General features: G+C 50.0%; 6 protein-coding genes across 6 annotated transcripts; 5 read left to right on the top strand and 1 right to left on the bottom strand.

Annotated features, from left to right (window-relative positions):
- Positions 1–1,718: 1,718 nt before the first annotated feature.
- On the top strand, positions 1,719–2,006 carry M436DRAFT_46189 (uncharacterized protein; the record flags this gene model as incomplete). The annotated part of the gene is made up of 1 exon (XM_013572000.1): positions 1,719–2,006. The coding sequence occupies one exon, from the start codon at positions 1,719–1,721 to the stop codon at positions 2,004–2,006; it is 288 nt and encodes a 95-aa protein (XP_013427454.1).
- Positions 2,007–3,215: 1,209 nt separating this feature from the next.
- Positions 3,216–4,097, top strand: M436DRAFT_46567 (uncharacterized protein; the record flags this gene model as incomplete). Its single annotated transcript, XM_013572079.1, has 1 exon — positions 3,216–4,097. One exon carries the CDS (start codon positions 3,216–3,218, stop codon positions 4,095–4,097), a length of 882 nt encoding a protein of 293 aa, XP_013427533.1.
- Positions 4,098–4,328: 231 nt separating this feature from the next.
- M436DRAFT_46363 (maleylacetoacetate isomerase) lies at positions 4,329–4,976 on the top strand (the record flags this gene model as incomplete). Its single annotated transcript, XM_013572038.1, has 1 exon — positions 4,329–4,976. One exon carries the CDS (start codon positions 4,329–4,331, stop codon positions 4,974–4,976), a length of 648 nt encoding a protein of 215 aa, XP_013427492.1.
- Positions 4,977–5,464: 488 nt separating this feature from the next.
- M436DRAFT_46279 (uncharacterized protein) lies at positions 5,465–6,175 on the top strand (the record flags this gene model as incomplete). Its single annotated transcript, XM_013572023.1, has 1 exon — positions 5,465–6,175. One exon carries the CDS (start codon positions 5,465–5,467, stop codon positions 6,173–6,175), a length of 711 nt encoding a protein of 236 aa, XP_013427477.1.
- A 594-nt stretch (positions 6,176–6,769) lies between these two features.
- On the top strand, positions 6,770–8,098 carry M436DRAFT_72555 (4-hydroxyphenylpyruvate dioxygenase; the record flags this gene model as incomplete). The annotated part of the gene is made up of 3 exons (XM_013572228.1): positions 6,770–7,118; positions 7,172–7,908; positions 7,964–8,098. The coding sequence occupies 3 exons, from the start codon at positions 6,770–6,772 to the stop codon at positions 8,096–8,098; spliced, it is 1,221 nt and encodes a 406-aa protein (XP_013427682.1).
- A 3,801-nt stretch (positions 8,099–11,899) lies between these two features.
- On the bottom strand, positions 11,900–12,901 carry M436DRAFT_81608 (uncharacterized protein; the record flags this gene model as incomplete). Its single annotated transcript, XM_013572292.1, has 1 exon — positions 11,900–12,901. The coding sequence occupies one exon, from the start codon at positions 12,899–12,901 to the stop codon at positions 11,900–11,902; it is 1,002 nt and encodes a 333-aa protein (XP_013427746.1).
- Between the last annotated feature and the right edge of the window lie 534 nt (positions 12,902–13,435).

The following is a 13,435-nucleotide window of genomic DNA, read 5'->3' as shown; positions in this document are numbered from 1 at the left end:
TTGACGTCATCCACAGTCAGACCCTGAACGAAACGATGACATATTATCCAAATCGGACTTCCTTCTCCTGCTCAGGCATTCGATCTTCCTTCGACCCATCGACACCTGATTCTTTCTCGACCAAACGACACTCATCATCGATCAACACCCCACATCAATTGACACTGGATCAATCATTTCAACACAACCCTCTGTTCACATATTCTTTCGACACGGACTCGACATCACAAACAAGTGACTGGCATATGTTTCCAGTGCAGAACCACACTGCCGGACTGCTGCGGAAAGGAGAAGGCCACCACCGAAACGTATCCGAGTCGACTGTAAACTCGACCGGCCCTTCATCGCCGTTCATGCAGGGCAGCACCTATCCTTATATCGCCAACGCCGACCAGTCTCCTACCACGTCGTACTTTAGTGATAACGACCAGACCTTCAACAACGTCGGCTACGCACCATCTAAGCTGTCTCACACGCCTGCTGCTCATCTCGCCATGCAAAATATGGCCATCGACCAGCACAACTCGACCTACAACGAGGACATTCCGGACTTCGCACACTCGTCACGGCATTCAGTGTCTAGCAAGGCTCCGGACTCGCCATCAACGCCTCAGCCGAGGTCGAGTTCTGACCATGACAACGAGGAAAGGCCGGCTCTGTTCAAGATGCCAACCAATGGTGAGGAAGTATCAGATTCCGAACTGTTTGAGCGATACTTATATATGAGCTCGCTTCCAGACTACAAGGCCAATGCCCCTCGCGTCGAGCTTAACCGCACCGAGTCTGCTGCTTTTGCCGACGAGCTCTTCAACCCTAACAACTCTGACTCTCTTCAACCACCACCAGTACATACCAACAACACCAACATGCTGTCTCCACACCGCAACCTAATTGACGAAAGGTTACGTACTGCCAACAGTATCCGATCCCAATCACCTGTTGGGGATTTGTCTCGTAATCGATCACCCTTCAGGCAGAACTCACCCTTTGCAGCACCAGCTACTCAGAGTTTCAACGGACCTGGGCCGTTCTTGGCCACCGCTGCAGACTCGAGACGTAAGCAGAGGGAAGAGGCGAGCGCCAGAGAATGGATGTCGCACCAGCCCAAGCTACGAAGAGAAGCTACCAAGACTATGTCGCCTAAGGATGCCCTTCTCGATTTCGCAGACAGCGAGGGCTCCGACATGCCCTTGTTCGGCGAGACGCTGCCTTCAGGCTACAACTTCGCCACCAGCATGGCTGCTCCTCCGACCAACGTTGGCGGCTTCCGCGCTTCGTCTTCTGATCAGTCCTCGGTTGGCTCCACCACTTTCAATTTCTTGCCACCTCAGCAGCCAATAATGCCCACCAACCCTTATGCTCAGGCACACTACCGCCCCACTGACTTCAACGCTGAATCTACTCCAGACTTCCCTGCTCACTTGGCTACCATGGAGTCATCCATGAGCGAGGGTCCTGGTGCCTCTTCACAGGGTAGCATGACTGCTGCCACTGTCTCGAGGCCACAGCACACCACTGCCGACACTGGCAGTTACACATGTTCTGCCGATGGCTGTTACCAGCGCTTCGACTCGGCAGTCAAGCTGTTGAAGCATGGACGTGAAGCTCATCCCGCTCGTCAGTCTCTGTCATCGACGGGCACTGCTACCTCGTCCCCTGAGGAAGACGACCGTCGCTCGAGTTCACCTGCTGTCGCTCCTGGCACTCTCGGTAGCTCTATGACTGCTGCCGCACTGGCCGAGCGTAATTCGCAGCAAGGTCCTCACAAGTGTACACGCATCAACCCATCGACGGGCAAGCCGTGTAACAGCATCTTCAGCAGACCTTATGATCTTACTCGCCATGAAGATACTATCCACAACCGTCAGAAGCAAAAGGTCCGCTGTCAGTACTGTCGCGAGGAGAAGACCTTCTCGCGTGCAGATGCCCTCACCCGTCACATGAGGGTCGTCCATCCCGAGGTTGACTTCCACGGTAAGCGTGGGAGAAAGGGCGATCATTTCTAGATGATCAAGTAACCCAGTAATGTTTATGGCTTACTTTTGGTTTTAATGCTCACGACTGCGCGGCGTTGTTTCCTTGCTTCTGTACTGTACTTGTACGATGACGATGACGATACCGTTTTGGCGTTCTTTTTTTCGGTTGGTCGATTGCTTGCGAGGGGTCTGGAATGGCTGCCTCTGTCTTTTAACCCATGTACTATTATATTGTGAAATGCTTTGATGAAAAGCGATGTCTTTTGTTTCCAGTTCTTCTAGGATCTGTGCTCGTACGCTACATCGTGTCTGTACTCTGTGTATAATTTTCAACCCGACTTGTGTGATGATTCATCAACACGACTGACTACCTTTGCTTCAACATCGACATATTTCTGCGATGATTCTCTTGTCACCTGCAAGCTTTCAGTATGTCTCACTACTAGGCGATGCTGATTTTTTCTTTACAGTTGTGCTTCCACGACTTGAGCCACTGGAAATCAAGTGTGGTATGGCTGCTACTTTTCGACTCGAAGCCTCTGGAAAGTGTTTTTGAAATTCCCAAGCTCCCGAGCCCCGATATGGCAGATCTGAACCTATCATGCAGCTTTGATAGCTTATTTGCAGTATATCCCCAAGTATTGAGAAGCTATCATGTCGTGGAGTTCACATATCGTCGTCTTCGGTGTAGAACAGGGTGGTACGCTCATCAAGAAATGTGGTCAGTGCGTCCCCAGCCACCTCATCTTCCATCAGATCGCTACGGTCTACCTACCGTTGCGATTTCCACTCACGTCATTGAGATGATGAAACGCGTGAAAACACGCGCCGGACTCTCGACTCGATAGGCTTTACAGGACGCTGGACCTGTAGTGATCTATCCGTCGTCATCGGCATACACATACGTAGTATGTCTGGCCATGTAGAGGAGATGGAAGTAGGTGCCTGAGGTATGTCCGATCATCGTCAACCTGATGCCTCTACGCGTTTCCGGATGGCAGGGCGGTGAGTACCTAGACGAGTCATTGACGCGTTCTGTATGTATTGTCTCTCTTTCAGACATTTGCGACTGTGCATCAGGCATGGTTCCGTCGACAGGATGCCTGATGTCGCGTGCAAGTGGGTCTCGACCAACTGCTGCCTATTGCGAGTCTTCGAATTTAAAAGCTGGTTTCACTGAGCAACATAACACCATATGCACAATAATCACATCCTTCGAACACTGTCTTTCTCTGCAATATGAGTCTCGCGAACGAAATCTTTGATGAGTTCGGAGAGCTCAGTGCTGCCGAACGGCACGAGACGACCGCCACTCTTGTGTCACAGTTTGCCGACGTCATGCGCGACAACAACAAACGAATCTTTTCGAGAGTACTGGACATGATCGCTGAGACGGAAGGTGACGACAAGCTACACCTGGACATGCTGGCGACACATCACGACATCGAAGGCCCAGAATATATCGAGGCCAAGTCGTGGGACATGCCTGAGATCACTACTTTCAGCGATTACAGAGCTCGGACTCACCTTGGGGATGATTCTGGCATCTGTGACCCAGAATCAGAGTCATCTCTCGCATACTACCTATCGGACTTGGAGGCCGCAGTACGCAAGAATGCAGATAGAGACTTATTGGGCAGTTTGGCGGATAGCCTCCAGTTACCAGCCGAGTTCGTCGAGTTTCTGAAGCACACCAGCGGAGTCACTTATCCGAACCTCGACAAGAGCAAGTTTCTTTGCGCTTTCGCAACAGAGCTATACTGGGCAGACAAACATGCAAAGCTCCTGGAACAACTTTATCGATTCTCCGGTTGTAGTGGTTTCAAAGTTGCTGCTGGCTGGAAGGCAGGTGACAACGGCTATGGTCGGGTGATTTACTATCTCCTTTGCAAAGATGACGAGGAGCCCGACGAGCCATGGCAATGGAGGATTTGGGTCAACATCGCCTATTCAGAGGTCAGTTATTTCGACTGCCTACGCGACTTCCTCTGCTGGTACTGCCACGCATATGACTGGGTAGATTGGGACATTGTTGAAATGGATATAGATGATCTGAACAAAAAGTGCAAGGAGGCCTCAAAGAGGGATCAGGAGCAAGGCACTGAAGAGGAATCTGAATGAGCATATACAAGGCAAATGTTGCTGGTTATCGTGGTGCAATATTGCCCAGTGCCGGTGAAAGTCTCGGTGTTGGATAATTAGATCGGCAAGCAGTCTGCCACAATTTGATCAAATTCACGGCCTCGGATTACCCCTCAATCCTACGGCAAGCTGCGCATGGTACCCTCATCTTGTCAAGCTCAGGTCCCCAACCATTGCAGTACTTTCCACTGCCCATCAGAGCAAAACAACATGGCGAGCCTTACTCTCTATGGATACTGTCTGTCGTCTTGCTCGGCTAGACTTCGCATAGCCCTCGACCTGAAGGCGATCGATTACAAGCCTATCTACGTCAACCTGAACAACGGCGACAATCTCAGAGATGAATATAGTGCAAGAAACCCGTCTCGCTCTGTACCAACTCTGATGGTCGACGATTCATGGTGCATTCCGCAATCCATGGCAGCTTTGGAGTATCTCGAAGAAGCCTACCCGAAGTCAACTCCTCTTCTTCCTAAAGACGCAAAGTCAAGAGCAGATGTCCGCACCTTGACGTACATCATCACCATCGACACTCAACCTCTGACCAACGACACACCCACAGAGCATGCCGAATCGTCTGGAGCTGACCCAAAAGAGTGGTTGAAGTTCTTCACCGAAAGGGGACTCAAAGCTTTTGAGACTGTGGTCAGCAGAACGGCTGGCCGATATTGTTGCGGTGATATAATCACTCTTGCTGACGTTTGCCTGGTGCCTGCTCTGTGGAACGCCGAGAAGAACGGAGTGGCCGTCGAATCGTTTCCGACCATTTCTAGAGTTTATGCTGCTTTGAAGGACCATCCTTCATTCGAGAAATCACATTGGCGGAATCAACCAGATTGTCCGAAAGAGCTGAGATGAGTAGCACAGCGAGTACATTCCCATCTTTCGGTTGATCCTAGAGACATGGCTTGCGGATAGTTACCAGTGAGAGTTCCAATAGCCACAACATAGCTCTCATCTTCTTGAGTCTCAATACGAGTGAAGGGAGGCATTCAAGAAATCTTGACACTTGCACACAATTCGGGTCGCGGAAACTGTTCCGTGGTGGTGACTGACCCGTTGCTTCCCCAGCTTCACATCAAGCGGGGTGACGGCCCGCATCCGTGTTCACAACATCCTCTGACGGCACCACGAACACGGATCAATAAGCAGATAGGTAGTCTGCTACTCCCCTGCTTCTGTCGCACTGAACAATATCACAATCCACATATATCCATCGTCAACCAACATCCTAAACTTCACCATCATCAACCAATAACATAACCCATCACGATCACCAACTAACCACACAACTCATCATCGTCACCACCAATCAGCATCAGAAGTCATCACCAGCGACGAACAAGATGCCCGGTCTAACAACAAGAGATTCCTTCGTCTTCAAATCAATCTTCGATCCAGAGGCATCCGCAGCATCCACCAAGCATGCATCCTCACAAACATCACTGCCCGGAATGGCAGAAGACAAGTTCTCCGACCGCAGATCTGATGAGCTCCAAATCATCTCTCAGCTGCACACCGGCACTTCAAATCCAGAGACTATCCACAAAGCTGTTCAAGATCTCTCATCACTGATCGAGGAGTCACCTGGCTACGCCTCTGCGTACATCAACCGCGCACAGGCAAGCCGCCTACTCATTCCTACAAGCGGTCTCTTCACATCCGATCACGCCCAAGCAAGTGGACAGCTGCTCAGAGATCTTCAAAAAGGCATTCAGCTTGCTGAGCCCACCACCTCAGCCCAACAGCTCTCAACTCATCAAACAACAGTCCTCGCAGCTGCTTACACACATCGCGGCTTCCTGCTACTCAAGATCGCCGACATCATCCGCAATGGCGAGCAGGTCCATGGTGTTGGTGACAAGCTCCAATCAGCATCTGCAGAGAGCGTCGAGGAGCAAGCAAGCCAGGACTTCGCCGCTGGAGGTCAATACGGAAGCAAGGAAGCACGCGAGATGGCTGTGAGAACCAATCCTTACGCCAAGATGTGTGGTGCTATCGTCAAAGAGGCCATCAGAAAGGAGGTCGAAGAGTGGAAGGCAGATCAACTTTGTTGATTGAGGATCTCCAAGAACAGAGCATCGGCCCACGACGGAAAGCAAAACAAGGCGACTATGAAGGATCACGACGGATTATGTGAATTACACGAGGTCTCTCACGACGTACACAGGCTCAGCAGAAGCTGTTATCAAAGAGAGTCACCAGACTTGCGATTATCAGATCCTCGTGTCTCCCATGTGCTTGTAGTACTCTTGATCGTGACACTTCACATATTCACAATGGTGTTACTACCATAACGTCACTCGTAGTGTCGGAGGCGGAAGGGCGCCGCGCTCAAGACGTTTGCCGGGGTCCCCTCACCCCACACCTTCCTTTCAAAGCTGTTCAAAGGGCATCTGTAGTCCGAAGGAAGCTAACGGGCCGCCTTCCGCCTCACCAATTGAGCTCATGACCTGTTCGTTATCTACATCACAAAGGTCCTCGAGTGATGATTTATTGATATATAGCTCTTACACTCACTTTTGGAGCAAAGTCCACAGTGATTGTTGTCGTCGCACCAACCCACAGCTTTATCTATCCTTCCACAACATCACACTGCATCCAACAGCCACAACATCAATCAACAACATCAACTAACAACATCATCAATCATGGCGCCCATCGCCTTATCACCCCCTCGTGAAGTATCTCCCCCCCCTACTTCACAGGAAGAGGTGTCTTCGTATCAGGGCTACGACCACGTGCACTGGTACGTTGGCAATGCCAAACAAGCAGCCGCCTACTACATTGCTCGCATGGGCTTCGAGAAGATCGCATACAGAGGTTTGGAGACCGGATCTAGAGGATTGGCCTCCTACGTCGTGCGCAACGGAGGCGTCACTTTCGTCTTGACCTCTCCTCTTCGTGGTCTCAGCATGTTGCACGATGTTCCCGAGGATGAGAGAGAATTGGTCAGAGAGGTTCACAAGCATCTCGAGACTCACGGTGATGCCGTCAAGGGTGTGTCTCGACAGCTCCTATGTTTTTGAATGTTCACTGATAAGAAAACACAGATGTGGCTTTCGAAGTCGACTGTGTTGGATCGATCTACAACGCCGCAGTCTCAGCAGGCGCAACCTCTATCAAGGCCCCTAACACCGTCCACGAAGGCAAGCTCGGCTATGTGAAGACCGCCACTATCCAGACCTATGGAGAGACCACCCACACCCTTATCGAGCGCCAGAACTATCGTGGTCTCTTCTTCCCCGGCTTCCGCCTCGAGCCCAACATCAAGGACCCCCTGAACCTGATCCTTCCTCCCATCACCCTCGAAGCCATCGATCACTGCGTCGGCAATCAAGACTGGAACGAGATGGACGATGTCTGTAACTACTATGAAAAGGCCCTCGGCTTCCACCGCTTCTGGTCCGTCGACGACAAGGACATGTGCACCGAGTTCTCAGCTCTAAAGTCCGTTGTCATGGCTTCCCCCAACGAAGTCATCAAGATGCCCATCAACGAGCCCGCCGAGGGAAAGAAGCAATCTCAGATCGAAGAATATGTTGACTTCTACGGCGGCGCTGGCGTCCAGCACGTGGCCTTCAGAACCACCGATATCATCACTGCCATCAGAAACCTCAAGGCCAGAGGAATGGAGTTTATCAAGGTGCCTGAGACTTACTACGTGGCTATGAGACAGAGACTGGCTGCTGCTGGTATGAAGCTCAACGAGGACTTTGATGTCCTCGCCAGCCTTGACATCTTGATTGATTTCGACGAAGGCGGTTATCTCCTACAGTTGTTTACTAAAGTAAGTGAAGTCGATGAGTTTGACTGTAAGCGAGAAACTGACTTTGAACTCACAGCATGTGCTGGACCGCCCTACTGTCTTCATCGAAATCATCCAGCGCAACAACTTCGACGGCTTTGGTGCTGGTAACTTCAAGTCGCTCTTCGAGGCCATCGAGAGAGAGCAGGAGCTGAGAGGTAATTTGATCTGAGGTCAGCCCCGCCTATCAAGGAAGACAGTCAGCAGTACCGATGGCTCTAATGCACATCACGCGGAAACGATATCAGAGATGAGAGAAAGAAAATGGGGACGGACAATGTCGCTCAAAAGGTAGCGGGATAATTACGGCGCTAGATGAACAGCATCTACCAGAAAGACTCGAAAGAGAGTCGTTTCCCAGGAAGCTCGAAACAAGAACGATGGATGATAACAACGAGCACAAAGAAACCGGAAAGTCGGTCTAATTAGATAAGAAAACAAATCAAAGTGCAACTTCGCGCATTGAGTCCTCGAAAAGTAGAAGGGAAGAAGAGAGCAGCAGTTGCGACTGGTATTCAATCTGCACTGCAGAGCTGTCTACTTAGACACGCACTATATCCTGAGAGCTTGCTCGTTTGAGAGATCTCGAAAACCACACAGACCAATCGGACCTAACATTCGTGTCAGCTCTTGAGCAGCAAGAGTTCAGTATAAAGCAGTACCACTTCAATGTCAAAAGAGAACTCTGAATGCCTTAGCGTTGCATGTATGATAAGGCGAGAACCTCGATCCGCTCAGAAATTTGGCAAAGCCGATTGTGCCATGTTCAGATAGCCAACGAGCGCTCACAACGATCTGGATCGAACTCGTATGTACAGAGAGGGTTCTGGATCATACAAGCCGCCATGATACGCATTTCTTTGTGATATTGATCCCGAAGCTTATTTTTCGTTTCTTTGAGCCAGTCTTTCCAGCCAGATAGTCGCAGATCAAAAGCGTAAGGGAGTGCCACTTCGTAAGCCACTTGGCGTATGGTTGAAATGGAACCATAGCAAGTATGTTCTAGCAAAGAACGGTCAGCCTTGCTTCACTTGCATCAAATCAAGATGGACGATACCAGCCATGAAGATGTAGCGACAGTTTAGCACGTGATTGGGTTTGTTGTTGTGCAGAGTATGTTTGCACATCAGGCAGGTCTGAACGCCGCAGGTTTGACAGGCAAATAGAAGCCCCGTCTGCCATGTGTTAGCATTGGGACCTCAAGATAGATGGAGAGGGCCACGGGAGGATACATACTCGCACTTGCATCGCACAGAGCGTACACTCAAGGTTTGTGACAAATCTTTGGGCCGTCAATGAGTCAAAATCAATCTCCACCTTCGAAAGATGATCGAGACCGCTTGCGGTCTCATCGAGTGCTCCAAGTGCACGTGTTGTTGACTCGTCAAACCATCGAGGGTTATTGCCGTAGTGTAGGAATATGTCATACGGTGTCCAGGTTTGAGGAGGGTGGACTGTTGTGACGCTCTTCACTTCGGAGCCGTGCTCCAGGAGTGTCTCCGTCATCCGAGGATGATTCCCTCTACAAGCCCAGTGCAAGAATGTCCAATCGTCAGGTTCTTTTTCAAGCAGTCTTGGGTCGTATTGCAGGAGGAATCTTAGTGGCTCGGCTCCATCTATGGCGCACACAGCATAATCGACTAGGCTCATGTTAGCCTCGGACTTGGCGTATATGTCAGCACCTCTTTCGATAAGAAAGTTTAGTATGCGAGTCACTTCTGTATAGCTGACGTCAATGTTCAGTGGTCCAGCTCCAACGTGATACCCAAGGACGGATCTTCCCACACGATCGGTGGCATGTACGTCGCTGTTGTAAATATCGCACAAGAGCTGGACCATTTCCAGACTGCACGCCACCATAAGTGGAACGAGTCCCTTGACGTCTGATTGAAGGCAAATACTCGGGTTCTTCTTCAACAAAACTTTCGTGATCTCGAGATGGTCCTTACGTATGGCGACACTAAGTGGGGATTCGTACGAGGAGTCTGCGTCGATTCTAGCGCTTGCGCGAAGAAGCAGCTCGACTGTGTTCAAGCATCCCTTGCCGCAAGCATAGGATAGAGGCGTTCTCTGACATGGATCGAGCTCGTCCACATGATGACCATCCCAGATGAGCTCTTGCACCTCTTCCGGGCGAAACCAGACCGCGAGATGGAGGGCGTACTTCGGAATACTCAGTTCCATCCATCTATTATCTAGTCCTGGTATAAGATACAGACTTGAGGTCCACAAAAGGTAATTCTTTGAGATTGCTTGATCGAACTGCTGTCCTTCTATCGATCGGCCCAACGGCATTCGCATCAATCGAAGCTTCACCAGGTAGGCAAGTTTTCCCGTATTGGCACTCAAAAGTCTATCGATACTTTTCAGTAGTTTGGCAGGAACCTGTTGCGATCTGCTGATGGCGCATACTGCATGCTTATCGAAAAACTTCACCGGGTAGCTCAAATGCATGTAGGTGGCCCAGGTTTCTGAATGCTCCCATTCATCAGGCAGTGCAAGCAAGAGCCAGTCGATGCAACCACGCGCTAAGACGCTTTCCGAAACTTGACTGTTTTTAAGAGTGCTCCAGAAGTCACCTTGAAGCTTGTCTAAGGGTAGATCTTCGAGATATTCCAGGAAGGAGAAATGGATCGGAATGATCGATTCGTCCAAATTATTGGTTCCAGACAACCGCACCAGGTTTCGACATTCTCCTACAATGTAGTCGCCCGGCGACAGCCGTGACATCAGCTCCTGTGTCGTGCGAGGAGCTTTGAGAAGTGTGACAGCGACTCTGAAAACATCTAGCGACAATGGTCCTTTTGCGTACATCATCCAGCGGAAGCACTCCAAAGCGACCTTTCGAGCATGTTCGTTGCCGTCGGCGATATCATCGAGAATTCGAGTATACATCGGAACAAGGCCTTGGGGTAGATAATCAAGCGCCTGCCTGAGTTCCTGGTCGTCGGCTCCTTTGCTGATTCTGCAGAGCTGTTGCAATTGGAGATTGACCCACAAGAACCTCATATGGTTAGTCAGACGACAAGTCGTGGTCTCGATTAAACTCACATGCCATTCGACTTCTCCACTAACTTTAGAACAATTTCTGCAAACAATGCATCATCTCGAACACAGAGTCTCGATTCTGACCTGAGTCTTAGGGCTTCATCTCGAACATAACTCTGGATATCTGCAGTGATCTTCCGGGTCTCCAATTCGATAATAAGTGCATTGAGGTACTTGAAACGCGCACTGATGTCAGTTTCTTCACGGCTGCTCACGAAGAAGTTGATATTGGAGTCGGTCCTGCTTGACACTTCGACAATGAAATCCAGAATCGGTGATCGTCTCTCCTCAGGGCACTCGTCAAGTCCATCAATGACAATAAAAATTTGCTGGTAAGGCCTGGTGATATTGGCGAAGAGACCGTTATTTGTCACACCAGACGGCTCTTTTCCCAGTCGCTTAATTCTCATTAGATCTTCTGGTACGCTACCCTGTTGCTCACATAATTGCCTTAGGAACAGTGCAATCAGAAGCCTCAAGTCTTGGAATGTAGAGGTTGAGAAACTCAAATACGCGAAGCAAAGGCCCCTTTGCTCGTCAACATAGTTCTTTTGGATGTGGTTGATGACATTCGATCTTGACATGATAGCGTCAGCTTAGGACACTGTAGAACATGGCATAAATCTTACGCTATAACAGATTTGCCCGCGCCAGCTACATTTACTGATCAGCAAGATACCAAAGATTAACTAAAGACACTTACGCTTGCCATAGCACCACAAGAGCCGAGAGGATGTCGCATTTACCCACTGCAGAAACTCTCCCGTTTGAAACAGCCAGTCGCCTGTATCATGATGTCTGATTTCGAACGTAACCTCCTGCTTCTCGTCGAATGAGTATGGTGACAACTAGCGTAGGAACTTATCATTCTCTTCAACTGTGATGAGTCAGAGTGCTGTAACACAATTGCCACAAGGAGATACTTTCATTCTTCTCGCCGCTTGTCATCGGCACGCTTTTGCTCTTCTCGTTGCTTCTTCTCGCCTTCCGCACATAGCAACTCTGCTTGTGCAGCTTCCAGAAGAACACGACGATGGTGATCCATTCGACTATTGATCTCACCGAACTCTGTCTCGAAAGGCTTCCATTGGGAGTGAAGAAACATGTCGAAAGTGACATGTGCTTTTGAACGGCCATCTTTATCCATGAATAAGGCACTGGAGGCTCTATAAAAGTCCAGAACATCACCATAGACGTTGACTAGAGCGGCTCTCACGATCGAGAGGTCGAGGCGCTCAGCGTAGCGCTCTAGTGGAGTGATAACGTCGCTGAGACGATCAAACATGTCTACTAGCTGGCCGAAGAACTTGGTGAATCCCATAGCAATATCTACTATGAGCTTTACGCCGCCGACAGCGATAGATGAGATGTCAGGATTCGCCTGGATTGCGACGGATATGCCTCCAAGCAAACGGTCCAGCACACCCAAGAACTTAGAGATCTTCTCCGCGTAGGGACGGAAGGACGAGACCGAAGCATGCTGCTTGTCCAGTGATCTGACTTTCTCCAGAAGGCTACCCAGAGAGATGTTGGTATGTGCTTGACGAAACGCTTCCTTTTCCACTTCCGGTAATTTATCAATATGCTTTTCCATCGCGGCGAGGAAAGCAGGATTGGCCGGAGAATTGGAAGTTGTAGCTGGTAGGAACGTATTTGGAGCACTAGATGTTACTTGCTGTAGTGTCAGAGGATCAGGAGATATAGTGGAGTTGAACGCCGAGGCCGCTGTATTTGATTGCATTGATGTCTGAAGAGAGCTTGATTGTACGACCTGAAGAGAGCCTGGCGAAGTGGCGGTAGGTGTAGATGATTGCACAGAGATGTGTGAAGACGATACAGAGCCCACTGGCGGACTTGGTGACACAGGCCGAGATCTCTTAGGCAAGATACTCTTGAGCCTGTCCCTCATCCTGGGACGCTGAGGCATCGCTGAAGTCATAATTGTTGATACAGAGCACGATAAGTATGGAGAATAATCACCCGACAGGAGGCGGGATATCGAGAATGATAAATGTTTATCCTGTCAAGCGTCAACGAATGCATGACGCCGAGTCAGCGTTAGGCTGCCTCGAGTAGCGATTTGAGGCTGGAGATATCGCATGGCGCAGCGACAAGAAGTTCTGCGCCTTGACGGTTGATCCGTTGTCGCTATGCGGGATTGCGTCAAATCAGTGGACAAGAAAGTCTGGAGACAACCGAGCTGTAGACAGCCGATAGCGATTTGGAAGAAAGAAAGAAAGGCAGTGTGACGCTTGCCAACGAGACAACGCAGCATAACCATTGCCCTAAGCGCCGAAATATGCATGATCTCGGGTTGGAACCAACCGACGTCGAGTAGCTCCTTCCCAGGCGCTTAGATTCTGTGTGGCGCAGTCGCGAGCTGCTTCCATGCTTCAACCAGATTCTACATCAACGAAATTTTTATACGGAATGTGCTGGGATCTTCTGGGTCCATGAGTCG

Source organism: Aureobasidium namibiae (genome assembly GCF_000721765.1).
Source record: "Aureobasidium namibiae CBS 147.97 unplaced genomic scaffold scaffold_8, whole genome shotgun sequence".
NCBI classification, from domain to species: domain Eukaryota; kingdom Fungi; phylum Ascomycota; class Dothideomycetes; order Dothideales; family Saccotheciaceae; genus Aureobasidium; species Aureobasidium namibiae.
This window is presented reverse-complemented; position numbering and strand designations above follow the sequence as displayed.